Genomic DNA, 12,645 nt, shown 5'->3' with positions numbered 1-12,645 from the left:
TCCCCCTCTTGCCTTTAAAGTGACGAAGACTAGTTAGAATCATTCTTAATAAAAATAATATTTTTGAGGTACAACCAATCCAAAAGCAAGTTTTTACTTATGACTAAAGCCAATGGAAGTATTTATGCCAGCACACACTAGGTTGCTGATAGATATTTGTTAAGTGGACAGATGAGATAAAATTGTGACCAAGTTAATTTAAGGTAGAAAACAGCAATTCTAGTTCCAATAGGCTTTGGATGTGCTCTAAAAATATTATTGAAATGGACTTCTTTTACCAGCATTATTCTAGCTATGACATGTCTCTAATTTATCATTTTTTTCTATGATAAGAGAAAAATCTTTAAAAATAGTTACATTTTCCGTCAAACTGTTCTTGTGTTAGTGTTAATCTCATCTATCAATTGGATTTTTCTTTAGGTGTACTTTGATCATGGCTGAGACAGTAGTATCCTGAGTAGGGAATCAGGTTTAAGTTACAACCTTCTGCTTTGAGTCAGAAGTCAGAAGATTGGGCTATAATTTTTAAAACATTTTCTTTATAAGATGAGTAATGTGTATATATGAAAGAGACTGTTGACTTTTAAAACATTATCACTAAATGAAATTATCTACTTATTTCCCTAACACCTTAGCAAAAGAATCATATCTATTTCTAAAATAACCTTGGAGATTTTGCATAAGTGAAATCATATTTTAAATTAAATTTTTGTGCACCTCTGCCTTTTTTCCAGAATCAGAGAACATTCGTATTTTTAGACTCTCCTTTTTAAATGACATAGAGGTCACCTTGGCTAATACCATATTTTTTTTTCTTCCAAAGACTGTGTCAAATTTATTGGTAGTGAGGGGAAATGAATTATAGTTAGAAAGACATTTTGCATGGTTATAAGTAAATAGCCAAATATATGCCAAGCAGTGGTATTTCACTTAGTAGGTTTGACTTCTGTGAAAATGCTTTAGAAAATAGCTCTTAAAAAAATTTTTTTGAAGTAAAAATGTTTAATCCTTCAGAGTTGCAATGTTTTTCTGTTTTGCTAAGGTTCTTTCTTTGTTTTATAGATGAGATCACTGCCAGTTTTCGCAGGTTTGGACCCCTCGTGGTAGACTGGCCTCACAAAGCTGAAAGCAAGTCCTATTTTCCTCCTAAAGGTAATGTGCTTAAAATGTCTCCGCTACCTGTCTGTTGGAGAGCTAGTGTGATAGTTCAATAAAAGGCAGCCTTTTAACTCTTGAAATAGCTGTCGATTTTTTTTTTTTTAAGAAAGTATTTTGACATTGAGCATCCTTTTCTGTATTATGTTTCATACATGGACACTGTCCCCCAGGAGCTCACTGATTGTTTCATGGTATCTATGTTATTGACTGTGAGGTCCTGTGAGTCTGTCGTGGATGAGTCTTTCATTTTGTGAGAGAAGAAATCTGGGATTTTAGGAATGCCAGTGATAGGAAAGGAAAAGATTATTTAGGGGGGCAAATTTTATTTGTATCCCTTAGCCCTGTGGTTTCACAGATCTTAAAAATCCTATACTTGGAAAACCTAGTGACTGAAGAATGGCGTTCTATGAAATTATCTTTACTTACATGTCTTAAGCAACTTACCAATTTGAGGGTAGAGAGCAAATTAGCAAAGGACTGTTCAAATGACCTTGCCTGCCTTATTTTCGGAAGGTTCTTTTGATAGTTTATGAGAGTGTGAAAATATATTGTCATTTCTACCAACTTCCTAGGTGAGATTCACCCTGGGTATGTTCCCTAAACCCCGCTGAAATAACCCAAAACCCATTGCCATCGAGTCAATTCTGACTCGTAGCGACCCCATAGGACAGAGTAGAACTGTTCCATAGGGTTTCCAAGACTGTAAACCTTTATGGAAGCAGACTGCCACGTCTTTGTCAGAGAGGCTGGTGGGTTCGAATCATTGACCTTTTTGGTTAGCAGCCAAGCACTTTAACCACTGTGCCACCAAGGCTTCTCCCATATTTGTCCCTGGGTTTATATGAAAGAGTATTTTGAGTTAAAGAGGAAGTTTTCTTCTTGTGTTATGTGCTGTAGTTATGTTTCAAGAATACCTTTCATCTCTATAGAATTTTTTATATGTGTTATTGTGTGACGTTGGTGGCATGGTGGTTAAGAGCTTGACTGTTAACCAAAAAAGTCGGCAGTTCAAATCCACCAGCCACTCCTTGGAAACCCAATGGGGCAGTTCTACTCTGTCCTGTAGGGTCACTATGAGTCGGAATCTGCTCAACTGGCAATTAGTGTTTTTTGGTTTTGGTATTGTGTGACATTATTCACATGAAGAAAGTAGAGTCAAAATACTTGCCATTTTTGTGCCTTGTTCAGGAATTAAATTATAGTAATCTGGGAAAGGCAAGTCGTTTTCTTTTATGTCTGCCTTATTAGGTTTCTTTTCATTTGTCACTTCTTTCCACCCTCTTTATAACGCATGAAAATAAGTTACTAAATAGAGGGCTGCTTGTTTGCTTTTAACATTCTTCTGCTACTTCTCTCTAGGAATTTTTAAAGTTAAAAAATTAAGCTTTAGAAAAGATAAAAATCATCATGCTGAGATGATTATAAAAATGATTCTGAGATGTCAGATGATCATTATAAAAAATAAAAATAAAGATGAACTTATATTTGGTGATGTCCAAAGAAAAAAGTACAAATTATCCCAAATCTACCTCTAATAGAGATAATCACTGTGTATATCTTACTAAGTATCTTTCTGATATTTATTATGAATATATACATTTATATAGTTTTAAATTTTACATAAATCGGATTGTGCTGTACATACTATTCTAATCTGCATTTTCTCCCCTCTCCCTATGTCAACATCTTTCTGTAACAAATCTGTGTCATCCTTAATGACTTTTTAATCAGTCCTGTTAGTGGACATTCAAGTTGCTTCTGGTTGTTTTCTGTGATACATCATGTTTCTGTGAATATCTTTGTGTCTTCATCTTTTGCACTCTTGTAATTGCCTCGTAGGGTGAATTTCTAGAAGAGAAATTACGTGTTTATACACATTTGCCAGGCTGCTCTTAAGAAAGTTAAGAGGTTTGAACACATTTATGCTTAATTTACAAAACTTTTAATTTTGTTGTTGAACACCAGGGGAAATGGGTTTCTTTTTCCATTGCCTAACTGATGGTATAAAATAAACTTTTTCCTTTCTTTTTACTGGCCATTTGAGTTTCTTATCTTGCCAACTTGATGCCCTTAGTTCACTTTTATCTTTGGGTATTTGTCTTTTCATATTAAGGGTTTTATAAAACACTTTGACCTATGTTTAAAATATCTACCCCTATTTGCCATTTACTTTTCAATCCTATAGTAGTGTTTTTTGCAGGAACCAATATTAGCAATTTTTTAAACTTTTTTTTATTGTACTGAAATATATATAACAAAGCATTTGCTATTTGAACCATTTTTACATGCTGCATTCAGTGATATTATATACATTCTCCATGTTATACAACTATCTCCAATTTTTTTCATCACCCTTTATAGGTACTCAGGACCCCTTAAGTAATACCTCTTCATCTCTCTCTCCAGGCTACCCCTGGTAACCACTAATAAATTTTGGTCTCCAGGAGGGCCTGTCTTTCAGGGTGCCTCTGGGGGTTTGAACTGCCAACCTTTTGGCCAGGTGTTGAGTGCTTAACTGTTTGCACCACCGAGGAACTCCTTAAGAAAATACTATTTGTGATTTTCCTAATGCCTTTATTGTTTTACTTTATACACTGAAATCTTTTTTCTATCTGGAATTTATATCAGAGTAGGGCTCAAGAAAGGGATCCAGCTTTATTTTTTTCCAGTAGCTTGCCATTTGTCCCAGCAGCATTTATTAACTAGTCCGTTTCTTCCTCATTGATTTGGATCTTACAATTAAGCATTGGTTGGAAGGTCATCTCGTCCATTTCTCTATGCAGTGCACAAGTTCCTTTGGAACTGCATTGCCCAGTACAATAGCTACTAGTCACATGTGGCTGTTGAGCACTTGAAATATGACTAGTTCAAATTGAAATGTGGTGTAAGTGTAAAATATGTACTGAATTTCAAAGACTTAGTTAAAAAAATGTAAAAGAGCTCAGTGATTTTGTTTATATTGATTACATGTTGAAATAATTTTTGGCTGTATCAGATTAAATAAAATTAAAGTCAACTTCATCTGTTTTTACCTTTTTTTAATGTAGATACTATAAAACTTAAAATTACACCTGTGACTCACATTATATTTCTTTTCGCCAGTGCTCCTCTACAATAAGGGTCAGCAAACAGCCTGTTTTTTGTATGGCCTATGAGCTAAGAATTTTTTTATGTTTTTAAGAGTTATTAAAAACACACATACAAAGAAGAATACATGACAGACTTTATGTGGCCCACAAAGCCTTTTACAGAAAAGGTTTGTTGACCCCTGCTCTATCCCAGGGAAATGCTCATTTAGCCTCTAAGACATCCAAAAACAAAAGAGGCAGTTTATTTTAGAGGAAGTGTGTATATTTTCAGGCCTAGTTAATTATTATTCTTTTCTTCCATTGAGTCAAATCCTTCCCTGCAATTTTTACCTATTGGTTAGTTGTATCTTACAAAGTCAAAGGAATAAGTGATCGTTGTAATATCCATCTCTTGGTACTTAAGGGAATATAAGTTTCTCTGTAAGTCTTCTCCTTCCCAAGCTAAGTTTTTTTCTATTCCTTCAGTTACACCTTATGTGTAATGGTTTCTGGATCACCATTCTTCTCGTCTTCCTTCTTTGTATATGTGTCACATTTACAACATCCTCCTTTAGTGTGCAGAATGCAAAAGTTAGAAACAAAGAAGAAAGATGAGTAGCTGGAAAAATATGACCTTGGTAATAGAAAGGATGCTGGAGATCACATGATAGAATTTTGTAAGACCAATGACTTATTCATTGGAAATACTGTTTTTCAACAACATAAATGGCTACTATACACGTGGACCTTGCCAGATGGAATACACAGGAATCAAATCGACTACATCTGTGGAAAGAGGCAATGGAGAAGCTCAATATCAAGAACAAGACCAGGGACTGACTGCAGAACAGACCATCAATTGCTCTTATGCAAGTTCAAGTTGAAGCTGAAGAAAATTAAAAGAAATTGACGAGAGCCAAAAGTCCGACCTCAAGTATATCCCACCTGAATTTAGAGACCATCTCAAGAACAGATGATGAATTGAACACTAATGACCGAAGACCAGGTGAGTTGTGGGATGACATGAAGGGTATTACACATGAAGAAAGCAAAAGGTCATTTAAAAGACAGGAAAAAAAAAAGACCAAAATGGATATCAGAAAAAAGTCTGAAACTTCTTCTTGAACGTAGAGTAGCTAAAGTGAATGAAAGAAATGATGAAGTAAAAGAGCTGAACAAAAGATTTCAAAGGGTGGCTCTAGAAAACAAAGTAAAGTATTATGATGAAACCTGCAAAGACCTGGAGTTAGAAAACCAAAAGAGAAGAACATTCTTGGCATTTCTTAAGCTGAAAAAAATTAAGGAAAAATTCAAGCCTCAAGTTGCAATACTGAAGGATTCTATGGGCAAAAAATTGAATGATGCAGGAAGCATCAAAAAAAAATGGAAGGAATACACAGAGTCACTGCACCAAAAAGAATTGGTCAACGTGAAACCATTTCAGGAGGTAGCATATGATCAAGAACCGATGGTACTGAAGTAAGAAGTCCAAGCTGCTCTGGCAATAAACAAGTCTTCAGGAATTGACAGAATACCAGTTGAGATGTTTCAACCTGGCCAACCGACTGCAAGAGATCCCTGTTTGTGCCTGTTCCAAAGAAAGGTGATCCAGTGGAATGTAGAAATTATCAAACAATATCATTATTATCACATGCAAGAAAAATTGTTCTGAAGATAATTTAAAATGGTTGCAGCAGTACATCGACAGTGAACTGCCAGAATTTCGAGCTGGATTCAGACAAGGACATAGAGTGAGAGATACCATTGCTGATATCAGATGGATCTCGACTGACAGCAGGGAATACTAGAAAGATGTTTGCTTGTTCGTATTGACTATGCAAAGGCATTTGACTGTGTGGGTCATAACAAATTATGGATAACATTGTGAAGGACAGAAATTCTAGAACACTCAATTATGCTCATGTGGAACCTGTACACAGATCGACTGGCAGTTGTTCGGACAACTTCGTGGTTTAAAATCAGGACAGGTGGGGGTCAGGAGTGTATCCTTTCACCATACTTATTCAATCTGTATGATGAGTGAATAATCTGAGAAGCTGGACTATATGAAGAAGAATGCAACATCAGGATTGGAGGAAGACTCATTAACAACCTGCGATATGCAGATGATACAACCTTGCTTGCAGCTTTCAGTATGGATTATACCTTAACACAGAGAAAATAAAAGTCCTCACAATTGGACCAATAAGCAATGTCATGATAAATAGAGAAAAGATTGAAGTTGTCCAGGATTTCGTTTTACTTGGATCCACAGTCAGTACCCATGGAGGCAGCAGTCAAGAAATCAGATGGACGTTTTGCATTCAGCAAATCTCCTGCAGAAGACCTCTTTAAAGTATTAAAAAGCAAAGATATCATCATGAGGACTAAGGTGCAACTGACCCAAACCATGGTATTTTCAATCATATGCATGTGAAAGCTGGACAAGGAAGACGAAGACCGAAGAAGAATTGATGCTTTTGAACTATGGGGTTGGTGAAGAACATTGAATATATCATGGACTGCCAGAAGAATGAACAAATTGGTCTTGGAAGAAGTACATCCAGAATGCTCCTTAGAAGTGAGGATGGTGAGACTTCATTTCATGTACTTTGGACATGTTATCGAGAGGGACCAGTCCCTGGAGAAGGACATCATGTTTGGTAAAATAGAGGGTCAGTGAAAAAGAGGAAGACCTTCAAACAGAGGGACTGACAGTTGCTTCAACAATGGGCTCAAACATAGCAACAATTGTGAGGATGGTGGCAGACTGGGCAGTGTTTAGTTTTGTTGTCTGCGGGATCACTGTGAGTCAGAACTGAATCGACAGCGCCTAACAACAACTCTTTAGTTCGTTAAAAAGAATTAGAAAGAGAACATTAAGGTTAGCCTGAGTAGGACAGAGTTGAACAGCCCGATGACCTCCACGGATTTTGGTACCACTCCTATGTAATAGTGTATTAATATAGAATTATAGAACATTAGAGTTGGTGGCCTTGTTTTACAGCTGAGGTTAAGTGTTGGAATGGATCAGTGAGTCAGGTGTGGAAGAGAATCTGGATCTCATGATTCTGGTCCTGAAGCTTACATCCTCCAAGAGCAGATTGCCTTTTTTAGTGATTGGGCTCAGGGAAGTAAAATAATTATTATGCTGCTGGTTTCCTATAGTGCTTTGCTCTCAGCTGAAATCTGAAGGTTGACCTATTTTGCTGGACCTCAAAGAAATTTGATATTATTCCCAGACTGAAGTAACTTTGAAAATCTGTGTTCATTGCTTTGAATGTTGGGAACACCTAAGTAGTTCGCCTCAAACAGTATCCTCTTGGTAATGCCCCATCATGCTGTTTGTATTTTTTGTTAAATTCCTTAGGTTTTAATTCAGGTCTGTGCCTTGGTAATACCTCTTCTCACTGACTGTACTTTTGTTTAAGTTACTTGGGTCAACTCATTAGGTACGGTTTGTTTGCCATGTGATTTAGGGGCCAAGGGCTTAGGATTCCAACACATTTTGTGGGGACAAAGCTTAATCCGTAACAGTTACAGTTACTAGCTGTGATTAATTCTCTGAAGGAAAAACAGTTAAGTGCTATGAGAAACTCTAAAAAGAAGAATCAATTTAAATGGGTGAATATGGAGAGAGCTTCTCTGAGAAGATGGCATTTAAGCAGAACTGAGAAATGAAGAGTTAGATAGAAAGAGTAGGGAAGCAAGTTCCAGACAGAGGAACATTATATGGGAAGGGCTGAATGTGCAAAGGCCTTAGCACCTTTGAAGAAATAAAGTGTAGTTGGGATATTGTAAATGAAGGGAGAGAAAGAGATATGAAAGGAAGGGCCTTAAAGAAGTAAGATATATATATCTATATGTATATATATATATTTTTCCAAATTGACCTAGCCCCCCAAGAGAGAGTGAATGTGAAACATTTGTATGGTGCATATCGTTGCAGGGGACGGAGAATGAGGTCAAGTGAAGGAGAAATATCTGTCTAAAATACTTTCAAACAGCTGTTGATACAGCTGAAGGAAAGTCTTGCTCTGTCTTTTCTGCACTTAGTTCTTGATGGTAAGAAATCCAACTCCCATCAAAACACTGAGGAAAAGTTTCCTCAGATTGCATTCGTATGCTTTTTAGTTCTGGAATAGTAGAATTGAAATTATGAGTTCTGAAAAGAGAGGTTCTCTCAAATGTTAGGGAATGAACTAAATCCATACTCTACTGTGATTCATAATGTTAGCCAATGTTATAATCTTTATAATAGCTTGGGTATGGGTAGTTTGGATTTAGTTATTGAAAAAGGATGGCTAGAGAGCAAAATAAATGCCAAGTATAGGACCTGGTGCAAATGATCGTGCAACAGTGGAAATATCAAGCCATCAAATGTTTGTTGTGCTTCAGTCTCTCAAAATTCTATGTTCTTTGCCCTGTGGATAATCTAGAGAAGAAACCATTCTTGTTTTTGAGAAGGCTGCAGTTTCCCAGAGGAGACGTGAAAATACAGATGTGAAACATTAAGTAATGGTAGAGAGCATGGATACTGGAGGTAAATTTGCTGGACTTCCCCACTTATTAGTTGTATAACCTTAGGCAAGTTGTTTAACGTTTCTGTGCCTTAGATTTATCACTTGCAAAAGAGGGATAATAGTAATATCTACTTCATAATGTTGTGATGAGGATTAAAATGAGTAAATCCATGTGGAGTACTTAAAACTATCACTGCACATATTAAGCATCCCCAAAATAATGATTATGAATCATGTTATATTTATAAGTCAACTTATAGTCAATGACAAGTGAGTAAAAAGTATCCCAGGCATCCAGAGGAGGAACAGGGTGCTGTAGCCTGTGCAAAACCTTGATCTTAAAAAGCTAGGTAGGAAAAGAATAGGCAGAAATTCAGGAGGATGAAGTTATAATGATTTGGATTGTTAATGTTTACTGGGGGCTTGCTGTGAACCAGGTAATGGGTTAATATTTTCCAGGCTTAATCTCATTTAATCTTCCCAACTCCACAACGTAGGCGCTGTTATTATTCCCATTTTACAAAGGAAGAAACAGGTTTAGAAGACAATTTGTTCGAGGTCATATATTTTATGGTAAGACTGGGGTTTGATCCTAAATAGACTGACCTTATAGGCTAAGGTTCTTAAATATTACACTGTGCTCTCATTCAGGAGTCCCTGGGTAACACAAACGGTTAAGTGCTTGACTACTGGCTGAAAGGTTGGCAGTTCAAACCCACCCAGTGACACCTCGGAAGACAGGCCCAGAGATCTGCTTCTGAAAGGTCGCAGCCTCGAAAACCCTGTGGAGCAGTTCTACTTTACACACACGGGGTTGCCATGAGTCGGAATGGGCTCGACGGCAACTAACAACAACAACAAATTTTCATTCAGGAAGAATGATAGCCCAGAAACAGAAATGTTCAAGGCCAGCTTTAATTAAAGATAGGTTACATGGGAGCCTGACTGCTAGACCTAGGACTTGAGCTGAGTAACTAGTGATCAAGAGTACGAGCTCCGGAGTAAGTGGGTTGGAGTTCTCTGCCACTACTTGCATCTCTGTATCTTTGGGCTAGTTATTAATATTCCTGAATGTCTGTTTTCTTATCTACAAAATAGGGATAATAATACTGTCTACTTTTGGTTTGTCATGAGGATTAAATGAGAAATTGCGTGTAGAGTACTTAGCATAGTACCCAGATATCACTGAAACTTTTTGTTTTTTATAAAGCAGCAAAGGAGAGGCTGGGTTTTTGGGTTTGGTTTTGGTTTTTAGCTAGTGTCAGAAAAACCACCTAGGAGATTTTTGTAATCAAGTTCATAAGAATTAATAAGAACCAAGCAGACCTAGGATACTAGCAGTGAGATATCACTAGAGTGGGGGCAAGAAAGGGGTCTGTGGTTCTTAGTGATAGAATAGATTCATGGAGGTGGTAGATTTGATGGCAGAGTTGTGTTAAAACTTCTTCCACTGGATGAGAGATTCATGGCACTGTTGAATGTAGGGGAGTCTATAGAGAGAAAACCAGTTTGGTGTAGCGATGATTTGAGTCAATACACGTAGAGTTTGGCATCTCCTCATATCTTGATGTGAGAGGAAATTCCTAATGGGAAGTTGGAATTATGGTCAGGGAGTTTGGGAAAAGAGACTGGAGCTGGAGGGTACATATCTCTCAAGAGTCATCTTTACAGAAAGAAGGGAGAAGTTGAAAAACGGGAAATAAGCTTTGTTACGAATCAGGAGGAAGAACACAGCGCAGAGGAGATGTGGGTGAGTGAAGGACTGGAAATGTGTCTGTGGTTATGGAAGGTTAGGAAAGAAGCTTCACGAAGGAGTAGTCAGCACCATCAGATATTGTAGGATTCTTGAGAAGACCCTCATGGAATAGGGAATCACCAAAGAATCAATGTGCCCTTTTGTCAAACACTTGATCTCAGTAATTTCTCTTGTTATCCTAATTTTTTTATCCTAATTCTAGGCCTTAACATTGTAATAATGTAGTAAAACCAGAACAAAGCAATCTGGTTTTCACTGAACAAATGTTATTTTGTAAGCAGTAAGGAGAATACTGCCTGTTTAGCAAAACCAACCAAGATCATTTTTCTGTTTCCCTCCTGTCTTTATTCATCTCTATTCTTTTTTGTGTGTGGAGTTGTAATATCAAAAGATGTAATTTTGTATCCCTCTTCCCCACCCCCTCCCTACATTTCTACGTAATTTTCATATTTTTAGAGAGGCTGCCTGACCTATTGTTGCACCATAATTTACTTACTTGTTCGTCATTTAGGCTATATAAATAATGCTCCTGTTAATATATACTTGTATATGGCTTTTTCTTTCAGGTTATTTTATTTAGCATAAATTTGCAGAAGCTTAACCAGGGTTAAAAAATGAAAACCTTAATGACTATGAATTTGATATCATAGGGCTTCTCAAAGCAAGTTTCTTTAGGAAGTTTATGCTAATTTTGACATCGGCAGCAACTTTTTTGCTTAGTTCCCAAGTCAGATAAATGGTACATTGCAGTTGTGAACCTACTGTTTTGCTTCTGTGTCTGGCATGTAATGAACCCCTGCAGAGCCAGGGACCACATTGGTATTAAGCTTGTACTTGGGTTGGGCTATTTTGAACCTTTTCCTCTCAGGCCTCCTCTGTTGAATCTCAATGTTCTCTGACATCATCTCTTGTCATTCTCTCTCTCACCCACTCTGGCCACATGACTTCTTTCCTGTCCCTTGAATAGGACAACACTCATGTGCCTCAGGGCCTTCATACAGGCAGTCCCTGGGTTACAAAGGAGATCTGTTCCTAAATCTGTCTTTTTAAGTTGAATTCGTAGGTGAGTTGGAACAGGTACATACTGTTCTTATTTAGCTTCGGTTAGTCAAATACTTGTCTTTGTATATAGTATATATTTTCCCATTCTACGCATATGAAAAACTTCCAAACCATACACAAACCACTGTATGTTTTTTACTCAAATTTTTAATGTAATAAAGACTATTCAGTACAAATTGTCCATAAGTCCGACATTAGTAACCGGGGCATGCCTGTACTTCCTTTTGTCTAAAACCCTTCTGCCAAGTTTCTGAGTGGACCTTTCTCTCACACCAGATCTCTGTTCAGATGTCACTTTAACAGAGAGATCTTTCTTGACCTCCGTATCTAAAATAGAAGGGCCCTCTACTTTCTCCTCTGCTCCGCTTATCCTCATTTTATTTCTTTTTTTACTGTCATTTGTTTTTCTTCAAAATGCTCACCACAATCTGAAGAATTGTGTGTATTTTTATGTCTCTTTCCCAAACTGAAATGTAAGTTCCATGACAGCAGAATGTTTTCTATGTTTTGTTCATTGTTCTCTACCTATTACCTTGCATGTCTGGCATAATGGCTGGCCCTGGGATGGTTGTTAAATGAGTGAATTGTATCTTTGCAAATGATGAGTTTTATTACTTGCACAGAAAGTAGAGGCCATCAGATTTTAGAGCTGGAAAGTGCCTGAAAGATCATACAATTCTAATTCAACCTTCATTTTAAACTGAGATTCGAAGAGGTTGTGTCTGTTTTTCTAAGAGCACACAGCTTTTATTAGACAGACTTGAACCTGGCAGACCAATAGTTTATACTGTTTTACCTGGTAAATGATAAGGGAAGTGGTTTTTATTTGTCTTGCTGGTATGTATTTGTGGGAAAGGCCCACATTTAAGCTATATAATCTGATAAATTATGCTTTATTTTCAAGCTTGTATTTTTTATAAAAATAAGCATTAAGCTGTATGACCCATGGTACATATTCACAGTTATTTGAAAAGTGGCCCTTGGCTTTTTCCTGAGTGCATCTATTTGGTTGATCACACTTTTATGGCTGGGGTATTTCCAAAGAGCTGGTTTAGGCTGGGGCTGTAGGTCTGAGTTG

At 37.1% G+C, this 12,645-nt stretch overlaps 1 protein-coding gene across 8 annotated transcripts in view; it reads left to right on the top strand.

The window, feature by feature from the left end:
- CPEB3 (cytoplasmic polyadenylation element binding protein 3) overlaps positions 1-12,645 on the top strand; it is a 219,743-nt gene that overhangs the window by 135,940 nt on the left and 71,158 nt on the right. For all 8 annotated transcript variants that reach the window (XM_049855729.1, XM_049855728.1, XM_049855725.1 and 5 more), the window contains one exon: positions 1,063-1,152. In XM_049855729.1, the coding sequence (XP_049711686.1) occupies positions 1,063-1,152 (90 nt within the window). The remainder of the gene's footprint in view (positions 1-1,062; positions 1,153-12,645) is intronic.

This window comes from Elephas maximus, chromosome 16, assembly GCF_024166365.1.
Source record: "Elephas maximus indicus isolate mEleMax1 chromosome 16, mEleMax1 primary haplotype, whole genome shotgun sequence".
Classification (NCBI taxonomy): domain Eukaryota; kingdom Metazoa; phylum Chordata; class Mammalia; order Proboscidea; family Elephantidae; genus Elephas; species Elephas maximus.
Note: the sequence above shows the minus strand (reverse complement) of the source record. Positions and strands in the feature narration are given on the sequence as shown.